The 20,440-nt window shown below is 38.2% G+C and overlaps 1 protein-coding gene across 2 annotated transcripts in view; it reads left to right on the forward strand.

The window, feature by feature from the left end:
* Positions 1-19,995, forward strand: part of ANKMY2 (ankyrin repeat and MYND domain containing 2) — a 50,185-nt gene extending 30,190 nt beyond the window's left edge. Inside the window, exons 6-11 of one of the 2 annotated variants that reach the window (XM_032286722.1) lie at positions 5,304-5,518; positions 6,283-6,418; positions 11,413-11,541; positions 13,722-13,851; positions 15,284-16,784; positions 19,775-19,995. In XM_032286722.1, the coding sequence (XP_032142613.1) occupies positions 5,304-5,518; positions 6,283-6,418; positions 11,413-11,541; positions 13,722-13,851; positions 15,284-15,468 (795 nt within the window). In that variant the 3' untranslated portion in view covers positions 15,469-16,784; positions 19,775-19,995. Of the gene's footprint in view, positions 1-5,303; positions 5,519-6,282; positions 6,419-11,412; positions 11,542-13,721; positions 13,852-15,283; positions 16,785-19,774 lie in introns of those variants that run through there. The other variant, XM_032286723.1, reaches the window with a different exon arrangement.
* The last annotated feature ends 445 nt before the right edge of the window (positions 19,996-20,440 follow it).

Here is a 20,440-nt window from a genome sequence, read left to right on the forward strand (position 1 = left end):
AGGTGGCTCCCTTTCAATGAGGGCAGTCCTCTGGAGAAAAGACCGTAGTAGCTGATCCTCAGAGCCCTTGGGGTCTGGTGTACAGGCCTGGTAGGAGGATGTAGATGGGGCACTAACCGCATCTATTGCCATAATTGTCTTTCTAAGAAAGATTCTGAAATGTAATCGTGAGCATCTTTTTAAGGTAAGTGGCTATTTGTTGCCTTTAAGTAACATACCTCTTCCAGTAATTCTCCAATCAAACAGATTTTCAAACATCGAGACCAACACGTAAGTTCAAATAGCTTAACTGAGAAACTTCAAGGGCTATTCTGAAATATTTCACTGCTATTTTCTTCCAGATTTTAAAAATACAGACTTTTGCTGTTTTTGTTTACAGCATAATTTAAAAAAATACATCCAGCTAAACGAGTATAATTTCCTCAGTAATCATCACAGAAAATTACACAGTTACATGTATGGTATAGTGATGAGGTCCTATTTCAATTTCAGTATCTATTACATGCTTTTACTCATAGTGTAAATATTTGATAGTAGTTCAGAGCTGTTTAAGTGAGCAAGATAGCAAGTTGGGTCAAAAGTTGAGGTTCTTCCTTAATATAAGGTGTTACTATCATGTAGTAAAATAGATTTCCCCAGAAGTTTATTACAAAACAAGAATCTGTGAAGTCTACTGGGCATCATGAAAATGAGTGGGCAGTTCTTATAAGGTGACTCTTTTGAAGACTGACACTCATTCAAAGATACAAGATCCAAAATGTGTATAATCTTATTACTTTGCATCCCTGTGCATCTTTCTTGAGTATTTGAAGGTTGAGAAACAAACTAAATTTACTCATTGTGCGGTTCTCCACCCAAATTAATTTTCTAGGCCTTTAAGAAAGATGACAAACTAGTAGATACCTTTCCACTCACACAGAAGAGTGAAATCTGCTATTTTTATTTTAGAAAACTCAGAGTTTTTGTTAACATTCTGGAAGAAGTGCCAGAGGCAACACTTGTGATACTAAGTGGGCAAATTCAGCTGTGACTCTCATGCTCATGTGTCTGGTGGAGATTACAGGGGGCTAAGAATTTACGCTTTAAAAAATATTTATCCTCTTCTGTGTTAGTGGTTCTCTCCCTCCAAGCACACCTAGGGAAGAGAACTCCCTAGAGAAGCACTGACTCCTGTCCATGGCACTCTCTCAGGCATGGACTGGCTGGGATGGAGAGACAGGTTTCTGTCAGGGCACAATATTTCTCAATGTAGAGAATGTATGTTGTTTTATATATCCCTTGTCCCTCCACTGCCTGAGCGCTACAGAATATTCTGACTTGATTTGAAGAAGTTTCCTGTATTTTTCTGATTCACTGTCTTTCATATCTATGTTTCTACCCCTACAGATTGCAGTTAAGAGTTTGTGGATTTTTTTTTTTTTTTTTTTTTTTTTGATAGGGTCTGGCTCTGTCGCCCAGGCTGGAGTGCAGTGGTGCAAATCTTGGCTCACTGTAGCCTCTGTCTTCCGGGTTCAGGCAATTCTTCTGCCTCAACCTCCTGAGGGATTATAGGCACCTGCCTCCACATCTGGCAATTTTTTTTTTTTTTTTTTTTGAGATAGAGTCTTGCTCTGTTGCCCAGGTTGAAGTGCAGAGGTGCAAATCTCAGCTCACTACAACCTCTGCCTCCCAGGTTCAAGTGATTCTCCTGCCTCAGCCTCCTGAGTAGCTGGGATTACAGGTGCCCACCACCACATCCGGCTAATTTTTGGAATTTTTTTTTTTTTAGTAGAAATGGGGGCTTCACCATGTTGGCCAGGCTGGTCTCTAATTCCCGACCTCAGATGATCCCCCCACCTCAACCTCCCAAACTGCTGGGATTACAGACGTGAGCCACCACGCCCGGCCACCTGGCTAATTTTTGTATTTTTGGTAAAGACAGGGTTTTGCCATGTTGACTAGGCTTGTGGAATAATTTTAAATATTATCTTGGAACCCAGTCCCTCAGGGTTAAATGTCCTAATAATTATTAATGCTCTACCTTCAGTTATCTTTGCAGGCATATATTTTAAGTAAATTAGATTGAGGGCATATTTATTCAGGCAATAATTAGTAAAGTTATATAGTCTGAAATAGACTACGTAATATTTTTTAGAGTATAAAGGGGGCTATCCTATTATATACCTTCCTCCATACCAGACCTCGCTTTTTGTAGGTATAAACAATCTATTCACTCGAAACCCTTTCTTTCTTTTATCTATAAAAGAAAATGTAAAAGCCACCTAGCTGCTTTTGTTGTTGTGGCCCATTTTTATTGCTCTGCTCCTTTTTAAGCTAGCATGGCTTTTCCTGTGGAATATTATTTTTAAAATAATAACTACTATATAATGTCAAACAGCTTTTAAAACAAGCTCAGAAATTCTCCCCAATATACACCTCCCTTTTCATTACAGTAACCTAACATAGCTATATTTGTGTCTAGGTTAAGTGGCTGCTAAGCAGTAAGGATGCATTTGTTTTCAAAAGGGACTGGGAGGATTGTGCTGATGCCCAGACTATGAAGGTTATTTAGGAGAAAAACAAACTCACTGAAGAAAATGTCAACAGAGCAGGGTCTCTACATGGACAGGAGGCAGATGTGCACAGAGCACTTCTGTCTTTGATTATTGTGATTTTTCAAGCCCAGTATTGTAGCTGTAGCGATTTTTTTTTAAATTGGGATTTATAAACTAAAAAGAATTCAAAATGCCACTACATAAACATATTCTTAGGCAGCAATCCTTTGAATGGTAAAATTTATTTAGTTTTTAATGCCAGTAGAAATATATTTATTTACTATTCCTCATTAATTAATAAAAAGGATTTCCTTTGTAATGTATTACTTCATAATGCTGCAGAGATTAAGGAAGGAAACAAGTACAATAGTATTCTTTTGTTTGCAGCTATATAATTGTTTCAATAAGCTTATGGTGGCCGAGCGCAGTGGCTCACGCATGTAATCCCAGCACTTTGGGAGGCCAAGGCAGGGTGGATTATGGGGTCAGGAAATCAAGACCATCCTGGCTAACATGGAGAAACCCCGACTCTACTAAAAATACAAAAAATTAGCCAGGCATGGTGGCACGTACCTGTAGTCCCAGCTACTCGGGAGACTGAGGCAGGAGAATCACTTGAACCCAGGAGGTGGATGTTGCAGTGAGCTGAGACTGCACCGTTGCACTCCAGCCTGGGCAATAGAGTGACGCTCTGTCTCAATAAATAATAAATAAATAAAGTTCATGGTAATTATGTGGTTGTCATTTTTCTTGGTGTGTATTTGTGCTGTGTATTAAAACATAGATAAGGTCTAATGTCTCCAATCAAAAAATTATTAATCTGAGTTCTGTTGGAAATTTTTTAAAAGAATTCTCACTTGTAAGTTTAAGATTTTATAGTTGATTATAAATGCCATATATAAAAATACTGATCAAACAACTTTAAGTGATTGCAATTAGCAGAAGTCTAAAACAGATAATTAATGATTCTTTTCTTCTCCACCATAAATTAATTGTCAATGTATGTTTTGGTAGAGAGAATTAGCAACAAATTTACAAATGAGGATTCCGATTATACTTACTTCATTAAGTCTAATAATTTATTATTAAGTGTTGGATTTTTGTAAAACACCAGATTGTATATAAATCTAATAATCTCAAAAATTGAAAATCTTTTAATTTCACAAGGACATTTTATCTGTGTTAAAATTCTAATTGGATGGCTAGCTATGGGCTTTACTAATAGATGATCTTTTTGGGGGCCTAAAGAAAGGAGTCTAATTCAAGAAATCTACCTGTTGTTCCCTGACATGTGTAGTCCCTGGGATATTGATTTAGCTGTAACAGGTAGATTAGCAAGTACTGACTGGCTATCTGCTCTGCACATACAGTCGTGTCCCTGTTACATATGTGGTGGTCTTTCAGCTCCTTAGGTCAGCTAGATCCAAGTTCTTGTCTCATAACCAGGAAGAATTAGACAAATGGACACTGGAGAGTGAATGGAATAGAGTTGTTTAAGTGAAAAGAAAGCTCTCAGCAAAGAGGGGATGCAGCAGGGTGGTTCCCCTACCTGAAAACGGGAAAGTACCTTGTGTTCCCGGGTCCAGGTCCTTTTATGGACTCAGAATGGGGAGTGTGTGCTGATTCATTTGTGAGTATGCAAAAAAGGTTAAAGTAAAGACACCACTCATTGGGGGGCTCAGCAGTGTAGAAAACCAGTTAGGAAAGGGTAGGTATATATAAAATAGGTGGAGGGTGTGGATCAATCAGAAAAGATTGAGCCAAACAGGAAGACAAGTTCTCAGTCTGGTTCAAGGATTTAATTTGTAACTTGGCTTTCAGGCTTTAAACTGTCTTTGGCTTGGAAGTAGGATTTCACTGGGGATCCAGCCCTGTCTGCCTAGGCATTTGGCTGCCTGCTGCCACTCTCACATTCGTGTTTATGTTACTGTATGCTACCATGGATGTTTACAGCAGTCCTATGCAGACCTACTCCAAATAATCTACCCTACAACAAAGCTAATACAAAAATACTCTATATTACACTAAATTGAGCTTAATCTGTGCATACATAGGAAATGTGGGACTCATAATGTATAAGATTTGGTAATTCTAATAGTTCCCCTTTAAAGTTAATTATGGTTTCCTCTTTGACCTATTCTCATTACCGTAGATGATTGGGAGCATCTTCAGGAAAATTTCCACAGAGAAGTGTAGTTAATTGGAAAGTAAAGCACATTTCAGTTTTAGACTTCATGTTAAAAAAAAAAAAAACCTCATTTCCTTATGCTTAATAAGAATTAATGAGAATTGTAGTTCTCCCAGCCATGAAATTGTAGAGCTGAGTAGTGTTAACTAAAAGTGGTTATTGCTCAATGATTTGATTCTTTATGTAAAATGTACAAATTTGCCATGTTTATCTTTAGTAAAAGTGCGTTTAACAGAGACTGTAAAATCATGTACTCTTGAGGGCATACTAGCACTCTGGCTTAAGTAGATGCTGATTGCTTTGTGAGTATGCAAAAAAGGTTAAAGGAAAGACACCACTCAATGGATCACATTATAACTTTGATATACAGAGTTCAAGTGATTCCACTATTTTAGGGTCTTTCCATATTAGTTCTATAAGTTTGGTCAGGGATAATTTGCATTCTGACAAATAACAAAAACTTATGATCCTAAAGAAGGCTTTGTTTGGTAATCTTTTGAAATCAACTAAATGGACTCCCTAATTTGTACATGGAAAAGTCTCTCCTTTTTAATACCTGAGTGTACTGGGATTTCCTCTAGATCGTGATGCTTATAAATGAGAATCCTCTGCTGACAGAAGCAGCAGCCCTGAATAAATGCTACAGAGTGATGGATTTGATTTGTGAGAAATGTATGAAGCAAAGAGACATGAATGAAGTATTGGCTATGAAAATGCATTACATAAGCTGTATCTTTCAGAAATGCATTAACTTCTTAAAAGATGGAGAGAATAAACTGGACACCTTGATCAAAAGGTACTCATTTTACTATGTCATTTATAAAATACACTCGAGTAAATATAGTTTTTTTATATGAAGCCTCATTATTACGGGTTTCAATATTAAACATTTTGGCACCAATTGTTATTGTTGTAATCACATTTAGTCTTTGACAAACAGAGAATAATATTATAGTTACATTGAGTGATTATTCGGTTCTGTATCCTTTACTGTGATGTTTTTATTGTTACTAGCAATTTACAGATGAGGAATCTGAGGTTTGGAGAGGTTAAATAGCATGTATAAGATCACACAGCTAGAAAGTGGTGCAGGTCCAAATTTGAGAATATTTCATGCCCTAGGTTGCAGCTCTAGATTTATAATGGCATCCAGATTTCTCTGTTACTGTACCTTGGAGAGCTGTGTGTTCTGCTTGTTCTCTGACCAATAGAGATTAAATTCTCTTGCATCCTTACCTAGAAAAGGGAACTAAGGCTGAAGGGTGTGGCTCTATGAGAATTTTTATTCTTAGTACAAATAACTGACATGGTAATAAGTAGCTAGCTAATCTGATAACAATGTTTAGCGTGTTTTATGGTGGTAGTCACCTTTGCATATTCATTTTCTGTGCCTGAAAACCTTATGAGGCCTAGCCTAACAGGTAGGTTGAACAGCAATTTGAATTCAGCTCGTCTTGATGATTTGAAGAGACAAGGAAAACTACTAAAAACTGTTGGGTTCAGCTGGGAGAGAATGCTTAGTGAGTCAACTCTAATTACTCTTTTAAAAATATCTTTCAGCTTGTTAAAAGGCCGAGCTTCTGATGGCTTTCCAGTATATCAAGAAAAGACCATTAGAGAAAGTATCAGAAAATTTCCTTACTGTGAAGCTACACTCCTCCAGCAGCTGGTTCGAAGCATTGCTCCTGTTGAAATTGTAAGGCTCCTCTGACCTAAGTTGACTCTATCAGTAAGACCTAATTACCACATATTGTATTGTTAAAGGCAAGTTCTCTTTAGTATTTATTTTTATTGTTTCAGAATTTTTTTAGGAACAAAGGTAGAGATAGGTTTGCCTGCTAATCCTGTTCCTGTTTATCCGTTTCCCATCTCATGATTCTCTTTTTATCTTATTATGGTTCATAGTTTAATAAACAGGATGTCCCTATGTGGTTAGGGTAGGAATTTACATTTTAAATACATCCACTATGTAATATAGGTACACGTATATGCCCTTGTAGCTATAGCACAAAGTCATAGACTAGTTGCATGTATGAATTGATCGCCTAGGGTGATAGTATCCAGGCAGTGGGAATGTAGTGGGATAAGCCATGGGAAGACTCATTGTGGTTCCTGATAACAATCTCAAAGTATGCCCCAGCTTCTTATAATCCACATTAATGCCTCTGATTAGAAAATGTCCATACTTAAAACCTATTTACACTTCCCAACTATATAAGTGCATTTTGTTAACTTTATCTGTTACTTAAATTACTTACTACTCATTTTTCATATATTTTAATTTATTTTGTCTTTTCTACTTTGAGACAGAGTCTTGCTTTGTCACCCAGGCTGGAGTGCAGTGGCACCATCTCAGCTCACTGCAGCCTCCACCTCCCAGGTTCAAGTGATTCTCCTGCCTCAGCCTCCTGAGTAGCTGGGACTATAGGTGCATGCCACTATGCCCAGCTAATTTTTGTATTTTTATTAGAGATGAGGTTTCACCATGTTGACCAGGTTGGTCTTGAACTCCTGACTCAGGTGATCACCTGTCTCGGCTTCCCACAGTGCTGGGTTTATAGGCATGAGCCACTGTGCCTGGCCACCTTTTCTATTTTGAAAAGGTTTTTGTTTACCCTATCTATACCCATTCATGCTTTTATACATTTCAGTCAAATCCTTGATCAGCTTTTGTCTATCAGGCAAGAAATTGATCCTAAGATCAGTCCCATCCATTGCTTCCTCCCTCCCTCTGGCAAATCTGGTTCCCTTCTCTGAGCCTTCTCTGGGGGTCGTTATGTCATTCTTACTGTGGAACATCAAGGCTCAAAGTGGGCTCTAGATGCTCCTTCGTACTTTTAAGACTTAACCTATTCTGAACCACGAAATAAACAAGAAAGACCTGAGCATACAAAACCATCTCATAAAGTTCATGCATTAATTTATTCATGTGTGCCCCCCATACTTTCAAGAGTTTCTTTCCTCATGCTTTTTAATATAGTTGGCTATTTAGTGTTTATGCTTTTGGAAGAATAAAGTTAGCAAATTATAATTTATCAATTACAAATGTGTTTGGCAGCACATATCAAAGCCCAGCCAACCATGAATTAAATAGATAAGGGTTTATGTATTCACATATACTTAGATGCCCAAAGGTAGGCAAACTAGGTCTGGCCTAGTGACTCAAAAATAGTTTGGTGACCCAAACACTTTTCCATCTTTCCCTCCAATATTCCTTAGCTTTGTAGGTTCTCATACGCATACTTACGACCTCATGGTTACAAGACATTGATGTTCTTCCTTCAGCTCACATTCCTATCCCTGGCAGGCAGGAAGAGCAAAGGGGTCTATATCTGGAAGACATAAGCTCTCCCAGAAGCCTTCTGCCTGTGTAACATGACTCCCCGTAGACACACAGGAGCCTGGAAAAATGAGTATTTTCTGGCTTTTCTAAACGCTGCCGCTCTGAACAAAATTACACTTCTGTTAGTGAGGAAGTTGGGAGAATCGATATCAGAGAAGCAACTAGCAGTACCTGTTATGTGGGATTTCCAGCAGTCACAAATGGTTGCTGACCTTCTACCTTCATGGGAGAAAACACAAAATCTAAAACAGCACCCCAGAGTTCTCTAAAAAAAAAAGAGAAGCAGGTCAATATTATGGTCAACAAGTTATCTTAGCCCCATATAGTAGAATAATGTAATTGGAGTTTATAAAGTATAATGATTATTATTATTTTTTATTTTTTTAAGACAGAGTCTTGCTTTGTCACCCAGGCTGGAGTACAGTGGCATGATCTTGGCTCATTACGACCTCCGACTTCTGGGTGTAAGCGATTATCATGTCTCAGCCTCCTGAGTAGGTGGGACTACAGACACACACCACTACACCCGGCTAATTTTTTTGCATTTTTAGTGAAGACGGGGTTTCACCATGTTGGCCAGGCTGGTCTCGAACTCCTGTCCTCAGGCGATCTGCCCACCTTGGCCTCCCAAAGTGCTGAGATTACAGGCATGAGCCACTGCACCCAGCCTGGAGTACAAGATTGTTTATCCTAGTGATCTGAGTCATCAAGAAAAGGTTTATAATAAACTTAAGATAGTATTTAATGCATTTTAGAAAGACTTCTTTTTAAAAATTTTTGTTCTTTGAAAGTTTTATGTTCTACTCTCTGGAAAACTTTATCCCAAATGCTTGTGATTGTGCATATCACAGCCACTGTTTACTGCCTAATAGGTTTTGATATTCTGCCAGTTCTAAGCCTCTGAAGTGATGCCCACCTTTTCCCAGCATGTGATGGTTCTCAGGGCTGCTTGCCGTGAGCTTCACTGTGTTGTTTTCTGACAGTGCCAATCCTGGGCCCTCCTGCTCAGCTTTTGCTTCCCTCTGCATACTGTGGAACTCTGGCTTCTGCCTGTCACAAGGCTCAACAGGAAGTGTGAGGCATAGCTGAGTTTAGAAAGATTGCTCCAGCATCACAGCAGATCATACCACTGAAGATAAGTTTGCTTTATCCATTGACAGTATGTATTTTAACTTCTGGAAGGCTAGCTAATGTTTCTGATTTTATAGAATAGGTTTAATGAAGTATCCTATTTGTTTTTAGGCTGAATATCTTTCTATGGGAAGAGCTCGGGCACCCAAACAGATTCTTATTTAACAAAGTAGATGGCAAGATTTTGTATAACAAGGGATTTATTGTCACAACACCAGGACCAAGAAAGATTCTACATGGTTACTCATCTGTACCACTGTTACTTTTCTTTGTAAGCCATAGTTCACTAACAGGTGTGCTCCTAGCAAAATATTCTTTTCTCTTGTGAGAATGTTAGTGTGTGGTATGGCTCCCGCAACTGTCCCATTTCATGGAAGAGTTTGAACATGTCTCAGGCAGTTTTGTGAAGAAATATTTGACCATGAAAATATCATTGTTGTAATGTCTGTTGAATGTATCATATTCTGTTGATTTGGACCAGAGTACTCCCTGATCCAGTACTCTACTTTTCAGGCAAAAGAATTATGCGGATTTGTAAGCCTTCAATGTAATATAACGAACCAGTTATACTCAGACTTTTAGTATGTATTAGAATTACCTGGGAATGTTGGTAATAATGCAGATACCTAGACCACATCCTTAGAAATTTTAAGTTAGAAGGTATGGGGCAGTGGGATGGATCTGCATTGTTAACAGATTCTCTGATGCCCTCCGGCATTTGAGCACAACTAAAATAGACCAGTTAATAATTTCATTCGTGATGAAATTATTAACTGAAATATCTAATATCTGAAACTTCATTTCACCTAATTTTTCCACACCATTATACTATCTTCTTCTGAAAGAGAATTCATAGCAGTTTCATGTGAAAGTAAACTCAATAATTATTATTTGTATTCAAGAAGAACATGGCAGTTTCAAAAGGAGTGCTACTTTTAAAATACATCTTGTATCTTTGAATGCTATCTTTGACTACCTTGAGAATACAGAACAGTGCAGGACATTGTTCTCAGGTGGTATTTTTAAACCTCTATTATGTACAGTTGGTAAGATAATATAAAAACAAATATTCTTAAGAAGAAAAAGCAAATATTCAAATGAAAATTAAAATTATAAGGAGTGTCAAAATTCTGGTTTGGAATAAACAAACAAATTTGAAAAACTCAGAACAAAGAACTGTTAGGAGTAGGTAAGAAAATAGATACCCTGTAATTATTTTTTGCTAAATAGGTTTTAGTAGCATCATCTCAGACAGATAAATACTTATGTTTTTTTTTTTTTTTGATACAAGTTCTTGCACTGTCACTAAGGCTGGAGTACAGTGTCATGATCTTGGCTCATGCAACATCCGCCTCCCGGGCTCAGGTGATCTTTCTGCCTCAGCCTCCCAAGTAGCTGGGACTACAGGTGTGCCACCATTCCTGGCTAATTTTTGCATTTTCAGTAGGGTTGGGGCTTTACAGTGTTGGTCTGGTCTCGAACTCCTGACCTCAGGTGATCTGCCTGCCTCTGCCTCAAAAAGTGCTTGGATTACAGGCGTGAGCCACCACTCCTAGACCCTTATAATTTTCTTTGAAAAAAAAATTTATAAATCTTTTTTAACAACCTATTTTAATTTTCCATAGCCCATTAGTAATAAGTTTCATGTGTTTGATTCAATTGCATATATATTTCTTAAAGAATTTGGAACATACCAATTATAATGGTGATAATTTATTTGAACTGCAAGCCAACATCAAGTAAATGAGTTTAAATACTGTCTTTAAAATACTTAGATTGCACTAAACTTTTAGGAATTAAGATAGTTAAACATTTTGGATGTTTAACTGTAACTATAATTGTCTCATGGAATACGAATATTGTCTGGATGTCAGTTCTCAGAAAAAAAATTTCCACTCTGGAGTCATTGTCCTAAATCTGAGTCATTATGGGCTTACTGAATTAACCTAATTGGAAAAATTTTATTCTAGATTAAGGCTTTTTTCTCTAATTATTTGAACCTATTACTTATTTTTTCATATGTTTTTGTATAGAAAATGGTATATTCTAAAAGATTTTTGTCATTTTATCTTAAATTCTGTGTAATCTATAGCCTTATGATTTCTTCCCTTTTTGTGTCAACATTGTAGGACAGCAGTGTCCATGGGCTGATATCTCTGTAATGTTTCCATGGTGATTTCAGAGTTTGTTTTTTCTCCTCTTCGTGCCCACTCTAGGGTTCTGATCCCACTGCATTCTCCGTCCTTACCCAAGCCATCACTGGCCAGGTGGGTTTTGTGGATGTGGAATTTTGCACTACCTGTGGAGAAAAGGGAGCAAGTAAACGATGTTCAGTTTGCAAAATGGTAAGAATGGAGTTCTTTTTAGTTCATTGACCTTTGGCTTAGATTCCACCAAGCTGATGATTGAGTTTTAATTTTCTATAACAGTTGACATTAGTTTTCTAATAAATTCTAACAATGAAAATATTGCATTTAATACTTAAAAAGTAGTGTTAGAAGAGAATTAATAGGATCAGTGTAGTTCTATACTGTGTCAAATTGCCAAATTTCTGCCAAACTGCCAGTCTTCCTTTGCCTCTTTGCTGATCACCTCATGGAAAGAAAGGATATGAATGAATGATTGAATATGAGAAAATAAGATAAAGATTATCTGTGGGGCAAGGAGACTGAGGCTGGTGCAGATGTGAAACCTAGAGTAGGACAGCTCATAAATATATAATTAGTTTTCTGATGTTTACTTTAATGACAGTCTCTTCATCAACATGTCCTTATAAAACTGCAATTTCTGAGTGTTGCTAATCTTTCATCCCTATGGACTGTATTGCCCCCTTCTGCTGGAATTATCTTTGTAAAAGGCAGATCTGATAGTATTGTTCTCACATCCACATACTGGACAGATGCACGTGTTGTACATTCACTTAATCCCATAGGTAGCATCAACTGCCTGTTGACTTTAAGGATGAAATGAAACCCATTATAACCTGCTATCACCTACTTCTTCAGCTTCATTTTGTTTAATGACTTACTTCTCTGAACCTCACTTTCCTGAATTAAGTGAAATTCCAGAATTAAATGGAAATACTTTAACTAGCACTGCTTATGAAAACACAGTAAAAGTGTTTAAAACAATAATCATTTAATCTTTCTCTCACAGTTGTGGTTGGCTGTTTTTAGCTGGGGCAGTTATACGCCATGTGACTCTCATCCTCCTTATACTAGCAGGCTAGGCTGAGCATGTTGTCATGGCAGTAGCAAAGGTATGTAGCTAGAACCACAGAAGGTCTCTCAAGGACTAGCCTTGAAACTGCCATGTTGTCTCATGCTATTGGCCAAAACAAATCACATGGCCCAATCTGAGATCAAGTCTCCTCCTCTTCAGTGCAGAGAACTTTGAAATCATGAGAATGTATGAATGCAGGAATGAATGAAGAATTGGGGCCAATAATACAATATATATATAAGGGCCTAGCACAGTGCTTGCCATATAATAAGTGTTTAATGAAGTTCATTTCTGTCTCCTTTCCACCCCCACTTGCAAAAATAGAAGGTCATTTACAAAAACTTCTTGCTGTTCTTGAACATATCATTCACTTCCCTGTTCCTGCATTTTTTGTAAAAGAAATTTTCACCAGTTGGAATACTTCTTTCCCATTTTTCTGTCTACCTTGACTCACCACAGCTAGGGTGAGTCACTGCTTCCTCTATGCCTCCATCACGCTTACATCTTGTACTGTATTAAAAAGTTATGTATTTAGGTGCCTGCCTCTCTCCCTTCTTCCATATCCTTCTTTTTCTTGACCCTATCTACCTTTGGGACAAAACGCTATCTTCCTTGACATTGTAATGTACCAATTCTGGCACAGTGGGTTTATAATAAGCTGTTTGCTAAAGTCTTTGGTAGACTATTTGTTATATATTCATTATTGTTTTAAAGTAAAGCTACAAGGTACAAATCTAAATCAATACATAGATACCGTATTAGGCCATTCTTATACTGCTTATAAAGAAATACTTGAGACTTGGTCAGGTCATTTATAAGTAAAAGAGGTTTAATGGGCTCACAGTTCTGCAGGTGTAAAAGAAGCATGGCACAGGCTTCTAGTGAGGTGTGAGGAAGCTTTCAATCATGGTGGAATGTGAAGGGAGAGCAAGCATGTCACACGGCAGGAGCTGGAGCAACAGGGGCAGGGGAGGTGCCACACGCTTTTGAACAACCAGATCTTGTGAGAACTCACTCACTATTTTGAGGACAGCACCAAGGGAAGGGTGCTAAACCATTTATGCAAAAACCACCCCCATGATCCTATCACCTCCCACCAGGCCCCACCTCCAACATTTGGGATCACAATTCAATATGCAATTTAGAGGGAACAACATCCAAATTATATCAGCCACATATTACGGTTTTAAAATAAAGTATGGGAAACAACATTTTTACAGCATAGTTCTTGGTTTAATGTCATAGTAGGGGAATCATACAATCCCAGCTCTTAAAATGAAAATAAACCTACAATTGCTTTCAGGTAATATATTGTGATCAAACCTGCCAGAAAATACACTGGTTTACTCATAAGAAAATCTGTAAGAATCTGAAGGACATTTATGAGAAGCAACAATTCGAGGCTGCCAAAGAAAAGAGACGAGAGGAGAACCGTATGTATATAAAAACCGAGTTCATTTGGCTTCTTAGTGGAGAGAGAGATGATAAGTGATCTTAACACACTGGAACTGAGTCTTCTCTGGAAGCCAGAGGAGCTCAAGAGTGACCAATGTAAGAATCACATTTAAATTCAAATGTATCCCTTTTTTTAAATTACTGGGATATAGTCAGCCTAGACATCACTGGAAAACAGAGACATCAAATTCTGAGGAATGTAGTTTATTTCATATTCTACAGTCTAGCTTAGGTGACTGCCCTGGAACAATGGGACTCTTAATGGGTATTAACTTATATTTTGCTCATGAAGCATTTTAAAGTCTTTGAATAAGGAATTAACTAAATTTCCACTAATGGCTACCAGAAGATTTTGAGAGTGGAAGCCTTTAAATTCCTTAATTAAATTTCAGAACCACAGGTGAAATTACAGAGTAGATTTATAAATCACTCGTTAAATTGCAGATCTAATACACAAAACAAATTTCTACAAGTGTCAGAGCAGTGAATTTTGTATTATTTTTTTCTCCACCCCCTTGAGGTTTTATGACCCATTTTCATCAGAAATAGTGAGTTGCTTCAGCAGTGATTCTCTATTGGAAAGGATAACCACCCCCACCTTCATGCCTCACTCTAGACAATATATCGTGTGTTCTGAGGGAGTGTATGTAGTTTGAAAAAGCTGCCTTGGTTACTCTGATACCAGGCAGTTCCACCTCCACCCCTCAAGGAACCATATCCCTTTTACTACTGGGTTGAGAAATACTCTCAGTGGAATTAAATGATTTGTACACAATTAAACCATTTATCCTTAAGGGAATAGTCAGGCTTTCTGACTGCCATGCCTTCTCTTGTTTTCTTGACCAAACTTTTTTATTCTATGTGCTAAGTACAGAAACTAACAAATGTTCATTACTAACACACCATTGATGGAGAATAAGATTGTCAGTAGAATGGGCACTCCCAGCTGTTAAGCATCATCCATGTGTCAAACACTGCTGTAAATATTCAGACACCTTAATTCTTCACCAAAGTAGGATAGCCTTTATTACCTCCATATTATAGACAAAAGAAACTGCATGCAGGCAATTACCTCTCCAAGGACATCAAACTAATTCAGAGAAGAGCTGTATTCAAATACAGGCTTTGTTAAATCCCAAGCAACAATCCTGATTTAGAGGTGGCTTTAGAGCCAGAGGCCTGAATTCAAATGCTGGTTCTGCTGTTTCACTAGCTAGGACTCTTGGAGCAAGTTACCAAGCCTCCGTCTTCTCAGTTTTCTTATTCGTAAAATAATGATAGCAATGACAGTAGAGATAATAATATACCTCATATAGTTGATATGAAGATTAAATAATATGTGTAAAGCATTGGGAAGAGTGTCTGACATGTGGTAGGAACAAAATAACAACTTCTTTTTTTTTTAATTAGACCACAAACTTGACGTCAATTCTAACTGTGTTAATGAAGAGCAACCAGAGGATGAAGTGGGTATCTCCCAAAAGGATTCCAATCCTAAAGATTCCAGGGAAGAAGAGAAAGAATCTCTTGAAAGTGAGGCTGGGTTGGAAGGCTTACAGGATGCTCCTGCAGGTCCACAGGTGTCCGAGGAGTAAAAGCCAGAGCAAGTGCCAGTGTGGATGGTCCTCACCCTGCAGGGAGCTGGAAACTCATGGGAATGTGTCCTCCTCGCCTTGTTATACCTACATGTCACCCTGGCAGGATTCCGCATTTCATAGAATAGAGGTTTTCAAGCAAAGCCCTCTTAGCCATGCCCTAATTTCCTATTGATTTCTGTTCTATAATTGAATGGATATTCCTATGGAAAATTTTTTTGTTTCAAAATACAGGAAAAACATTCCTGTTACCTTTCTGAGGCTGGCTTTCCAGCAATTGTTTCCAAGGAAAATAGATCCCCTTAAAGAAAAAATATAGGCTTTAGAGAACAAAGTGACAAGCAGAGCAGGTGTGGAAGAGAGATTTTCAGGAAAGAAAAAATGTATAGCGACAGAGATGGGCAGTTAGAGAAATCATAACTTATATGTGAATGAAATACATTTAAACAGCATTTACTGTAGTGACATTCTACTTATTAAAATGCAATGAAATGAAGAAAAGCTATATGTTCAAGAACCTTTGCCATAGTTCAGCTAATTGTAGTTTTATATAGAAATGATCCTGAACAGTCTGAACTGTACGTAGTCCTGTGGTGATGTTCTGTCTGCAGTATTTGTACCTCCAGGATGGCAGACCCCTCAGCAGGAACAAAGGCATATTGACGGTTCTTTCAGCTTGTGCATTAAAAAAGGTACTTCCTGAAACTTTTGATTAAATAATGGCTAAACATACCATGTACACAATTATTGTAAGGCTAATTCACATGCCATACTCCACCTGAAAAACTGACTTATTTTGCTATAAGCTTTTCATGGAGCACTTCCTTCCCAGAAACTGATTTGTAACTGTCATTTAGAGAATGTCCTGGCATCAGTTTTTAGCATATGTGGTATTTAAACAGAGCTAGAGTGTGATGTCTGAAGATAGTGCTGCGTTTCTAAGTTTCTTGTGTGGATTTTAAAATAAATTGTGCCTACAAATATAAACAACTCATCTTGTTTTATAATTTATTATTGGGAGTGGCAAATATTAGAGAAATATTAGGAAACTTATAATGGGGAACTTGACAAATATTGGAGACCAGCAAAGTACTAATTATTTTAATATGTACAATTGCAGAGTAAAATGACTAGAATTCTTACCTCACTTTGGTGATCAAATTTTATCTTCTGGATTTGGTGGTTTTTCTGAGACGGAGTTTGGCTCGTTTCGTCCAGGCTGGATTGAAATGGTGCGATCTTGGCTCACTGCAACCTTCACCTCCCAGGTTCACATGATTCTCCTGCTTCAGCTTCACAAGTAGCTGAGATTACAGGTGCCCACCACCATACCCAGCTAATTTTTGTGTTTTTAGTAGAGATGGGGTTTCACCATGTTGGCCAGGCTGGGCTCAAACTCCTGACCTCAGGTGATCAGCCCACTTTGGCCTCCCAAAACGCTGGGATTTCAGGTGTTAGCACCGTGCCTGGCCTATCTTGCGGATTTTTATCTTCCTAACACTCCATTTTTTTTTTTTTTTTCTATACTACACACACCCTATACCATGCTGGCTGTAGGATGACTTTGAGTAAATTCAATGTTGAGGGTTAGCTGGTTAGGAATCCAGCAGGTGAATTTAGACTGAATTTGTTAATCATGACAAGCCTCCCTTGGAAAAAAATAAAATTATTCATCCAAGCACTTCACCTGTATACACACTGATGAGCATTTATCTTTTGGTAGTAAAGGAGCCCTCCCATCCCCTCCTCTCCCACTGACATGCTTTTTACCTGAGTTTCTGGGATTTTAGTGATTTTGTGTGATGTTTGTGTTATCATTGTTCGCCTTTTCCTCACCCCACTCTGTTACACACTGTGGAGGGCTCTGGCAAGAGGGCATGGCCCTTGTCTTTGGACACTGTGGAGGGTTGTGGAAAAGCAGAAAGAATTGTCACCCAGTACTGAGTTATTTCCCTGCTCTGCATTTTCTGCAAAAAAAGAACATACAATTGGTGGGGGGAAAAGGCAAGCAGGTTTTATTCCTGGCCAGGAATGGAAAAGGAGGGAGCTTGTGCTCTAAAGACATCTACCTCCCAAGCTGTGGGAAGTTGGGGGAAGTTTAAGGAGTTAGATGTGGGGTGAGAGGAAAGTAAGCATATTCAGAGAGGAACTCCAGATGCACAGGCGTACATCATAAACATGTCTCCATACACCCCATGTTCAGAAAAGGCACCGGAGCAGGTAACTGGGGCAGGTGACTGGGATGAGTCAGCATGGAGGAGGGGACTGGGGTAACAGATGTGAACTACTGATTAGAACTGGTGGAAAAGGTTGTTTACTGAAACTGCAAGGAAGTCAAACTTTAAAATGGAGAATTAAAGAATAAGAGAGCTGAACATTCTGACATACTGATTCTTCAAAGAGAAATTTGGGCCTCCCTATATTTAACAGGAGCAATAGTAAAGCACAAGTATTTGGCTCCAGAACTGTCTGAGGCCATGACTCCTAACATGTGAAGGCGTCTGAAAATGCAGTTTCTACATGGACACCATCGAGATAGGGCTAGAGAAAGGCAACACTATTTGAGCTGTTGAATCCAGTGGGCTCTGACAAAGTCCACAATTGGGGTTTACAAGGTCCACTTACATGAGCAAATGCATTTCCCATTTGAATTTCTGTCACTTAGAACCAAAGAATCCTTATCTTGTGGCAACTAAAAAACAAGCAAATTAAAAAAGTTAAATACATAGAAATATAGGTAAAAGAAAAATGAAAGCATATAACTCGAATTTTGATTATATTCTTTAGAAAATTAACAATGACAGTTCAAATTTCTAATTAGATTTGAGGGCTAACCTCTGATAATTTATCTTGCCCAAATTTCTACTTAAGGGGTCTGGGGAGACATGGCCTACAACTATGAATTCTCATCAGATGGGTTTTATTTGACCCTGTATATTGTGACTTGCTTTTCATTGTGACCTGGCATAACATTATGAGACAAGGAAAAAATATATAACCCCCAAATATATTTCTTTGCCATACCTTGAAATTGCATGGGAAGGATCCACTTCTATAGAGAATCCCTTCCCTATTTTGTTTTCCTTCCTTTCTTTGCAGATCCAGGAGATAATCAACTAAGAGCCAGGTGCCCTTTTAGGTCTGATAAGGAACATTTTACAACCTGCTCTCTCTCTGAAGTCTGCTATCTGAGAGATTCCTCTGCACAGCACAATAAAACTTGGTCTCCACAATCCTTTATCTTTAACCAGAACATTCCTTTCTATGGATCCGAGATCTTTAGACAAACTAAACCAACTATCAACTAGAAAATGTTTAAATTTACCTATAGCCTGGAAACCCCTGCTTTGAGTTGTCCTGCCTTTCTGAGCCAAACCAATGTATTTCTTAGATGTATTTGATTGATGTCTCATGCCTCTCTCAAATGTATACAACCAAGCTGCGCTGGGACCACCTTGGGCATATGATCTCAGGACCTCCTCAGGGCTGTCACGGGCCATGGTCACTCATATTTGGCTTAGAATAAATCTCTTTGAATATTTTACAGAGTTCGTCTCTTTTCGTTGACGGATTGCCGTTATTTTTGTTGAAAAAACCAACACGAGGTATTTTTGCACCTATTTACTGATGTTTATTTTGAAAAAAACCTCATATTTATTTAAAATTGGAATAGGGAATGGTTATATAAATTTTGACAATATCAAAGCATCATTTCTATGGACAAAGACAATATCTTAATTTGGTAAAAAGAAACTTTCTTCTTCTCATAATTATTTCAGTAGATGAGCAGATTTTTCCCCCCAAGATAGCTCTATCCTGGTTCACAGAGCTGGTTGTATATACCCTTTAAAGTCCTAGTTTTATAAACAGCCAAAGGCAAATGGTGATCATACTTTGCAGCAAATAAATCAGATAGCTACATAATTGACCATTTCAGGGGAATGTAGCTAGCTAATTCAAATACTCAAACAAAACCACTTTATCTGATGAGATTCCAAATGGTTAAGATTTTAATGTGGAAAAAATAATCCCAGGAGAAACCATGAGAAACCCAGAAACCACAAAAAGAAATAAGTTTGGCTATATTTAAAACATAATTTGAATACTTCTGCTCCTGGGAAGGTGGAGTGGACTTTTCACTATTATTCCCACTAAGGAAAGCTAAAAACCCTGAACAATTGTATATTAAAAAAATATAAGACCCTGAAAGTTGGAGAGGAGATAGACTGGCTAGGGATCCTGGACCCAGGGGTTCCATGTAGCAACACCTACTGAGTCCTCTGGGTTTTCTTCCTGCCTCATGTAGCCCAGACTTGGAGCTGAAGAAGCTGGAAAATGGAAACACCAACAGCTACAGACCAAAAAAGTCCCAACAAAGGCCTGCCAGTCTGCCAGCCTGTCCTGTGGATTTCCAACTCATTGCAGCATCAACTCATACCTGAAGCTCTGGCTTCTCTACAAACTTTGAATTTGCCAGTCCCCACAATGGCATAAGCCAATTCCTTAAAATAAATCTCTAGTTCTACATATGCGTGTATTCTTCTGGTTCTGTTTCTCTGGAGAACCCTACTAATAGATAATTTGCCTTAGTCAATTCAAGCTGCTGTCACAGATTACCATAGACTGGGTGGTAAAAACTACAATTACTTATTACTCACAGTTTTGGAGGCTAGAAGTCTAAGATCGGGTTTCCAGCAGGATTGAGTTCTTGGTGAGCATCCTCTTCCTGGTCTACGGAGCACTGTGTTACTTAAGTGGAAGAAGTAGGGTAAACTAGCTCTCTGGCGTCTTCTTTTAAGGGAGCTAATCCCATTCATGAGGGCTCCACCTTCATGACGTAGTTACCTTCCAAAGGCTCCATTTCCAAATACCATCACAATGGGAATTTGATTTCAACATAAGAATTTTGGGAGGACACAGACATTCAGTCCATAACACGAAGTATAGTCCCTAAGGGCACAGCTGCCCTTGG

The sequence above is a fragment of the Sapajus apella genome, unplaced genomic scaffold, assembly GCF_009761245.1.
Source record: "Sapajus apella isolate SASKATOON/1434 unplaced genomic scaffold, GSC_monkey_1.0 scaffold19, whole genome shotgun sequence".
Taxonomy (NCBI): Eukaryota; Metazoa; Chordata; class Mammalia; order Primates; family Cebidae; genus Sapajus; species Sapajus apella.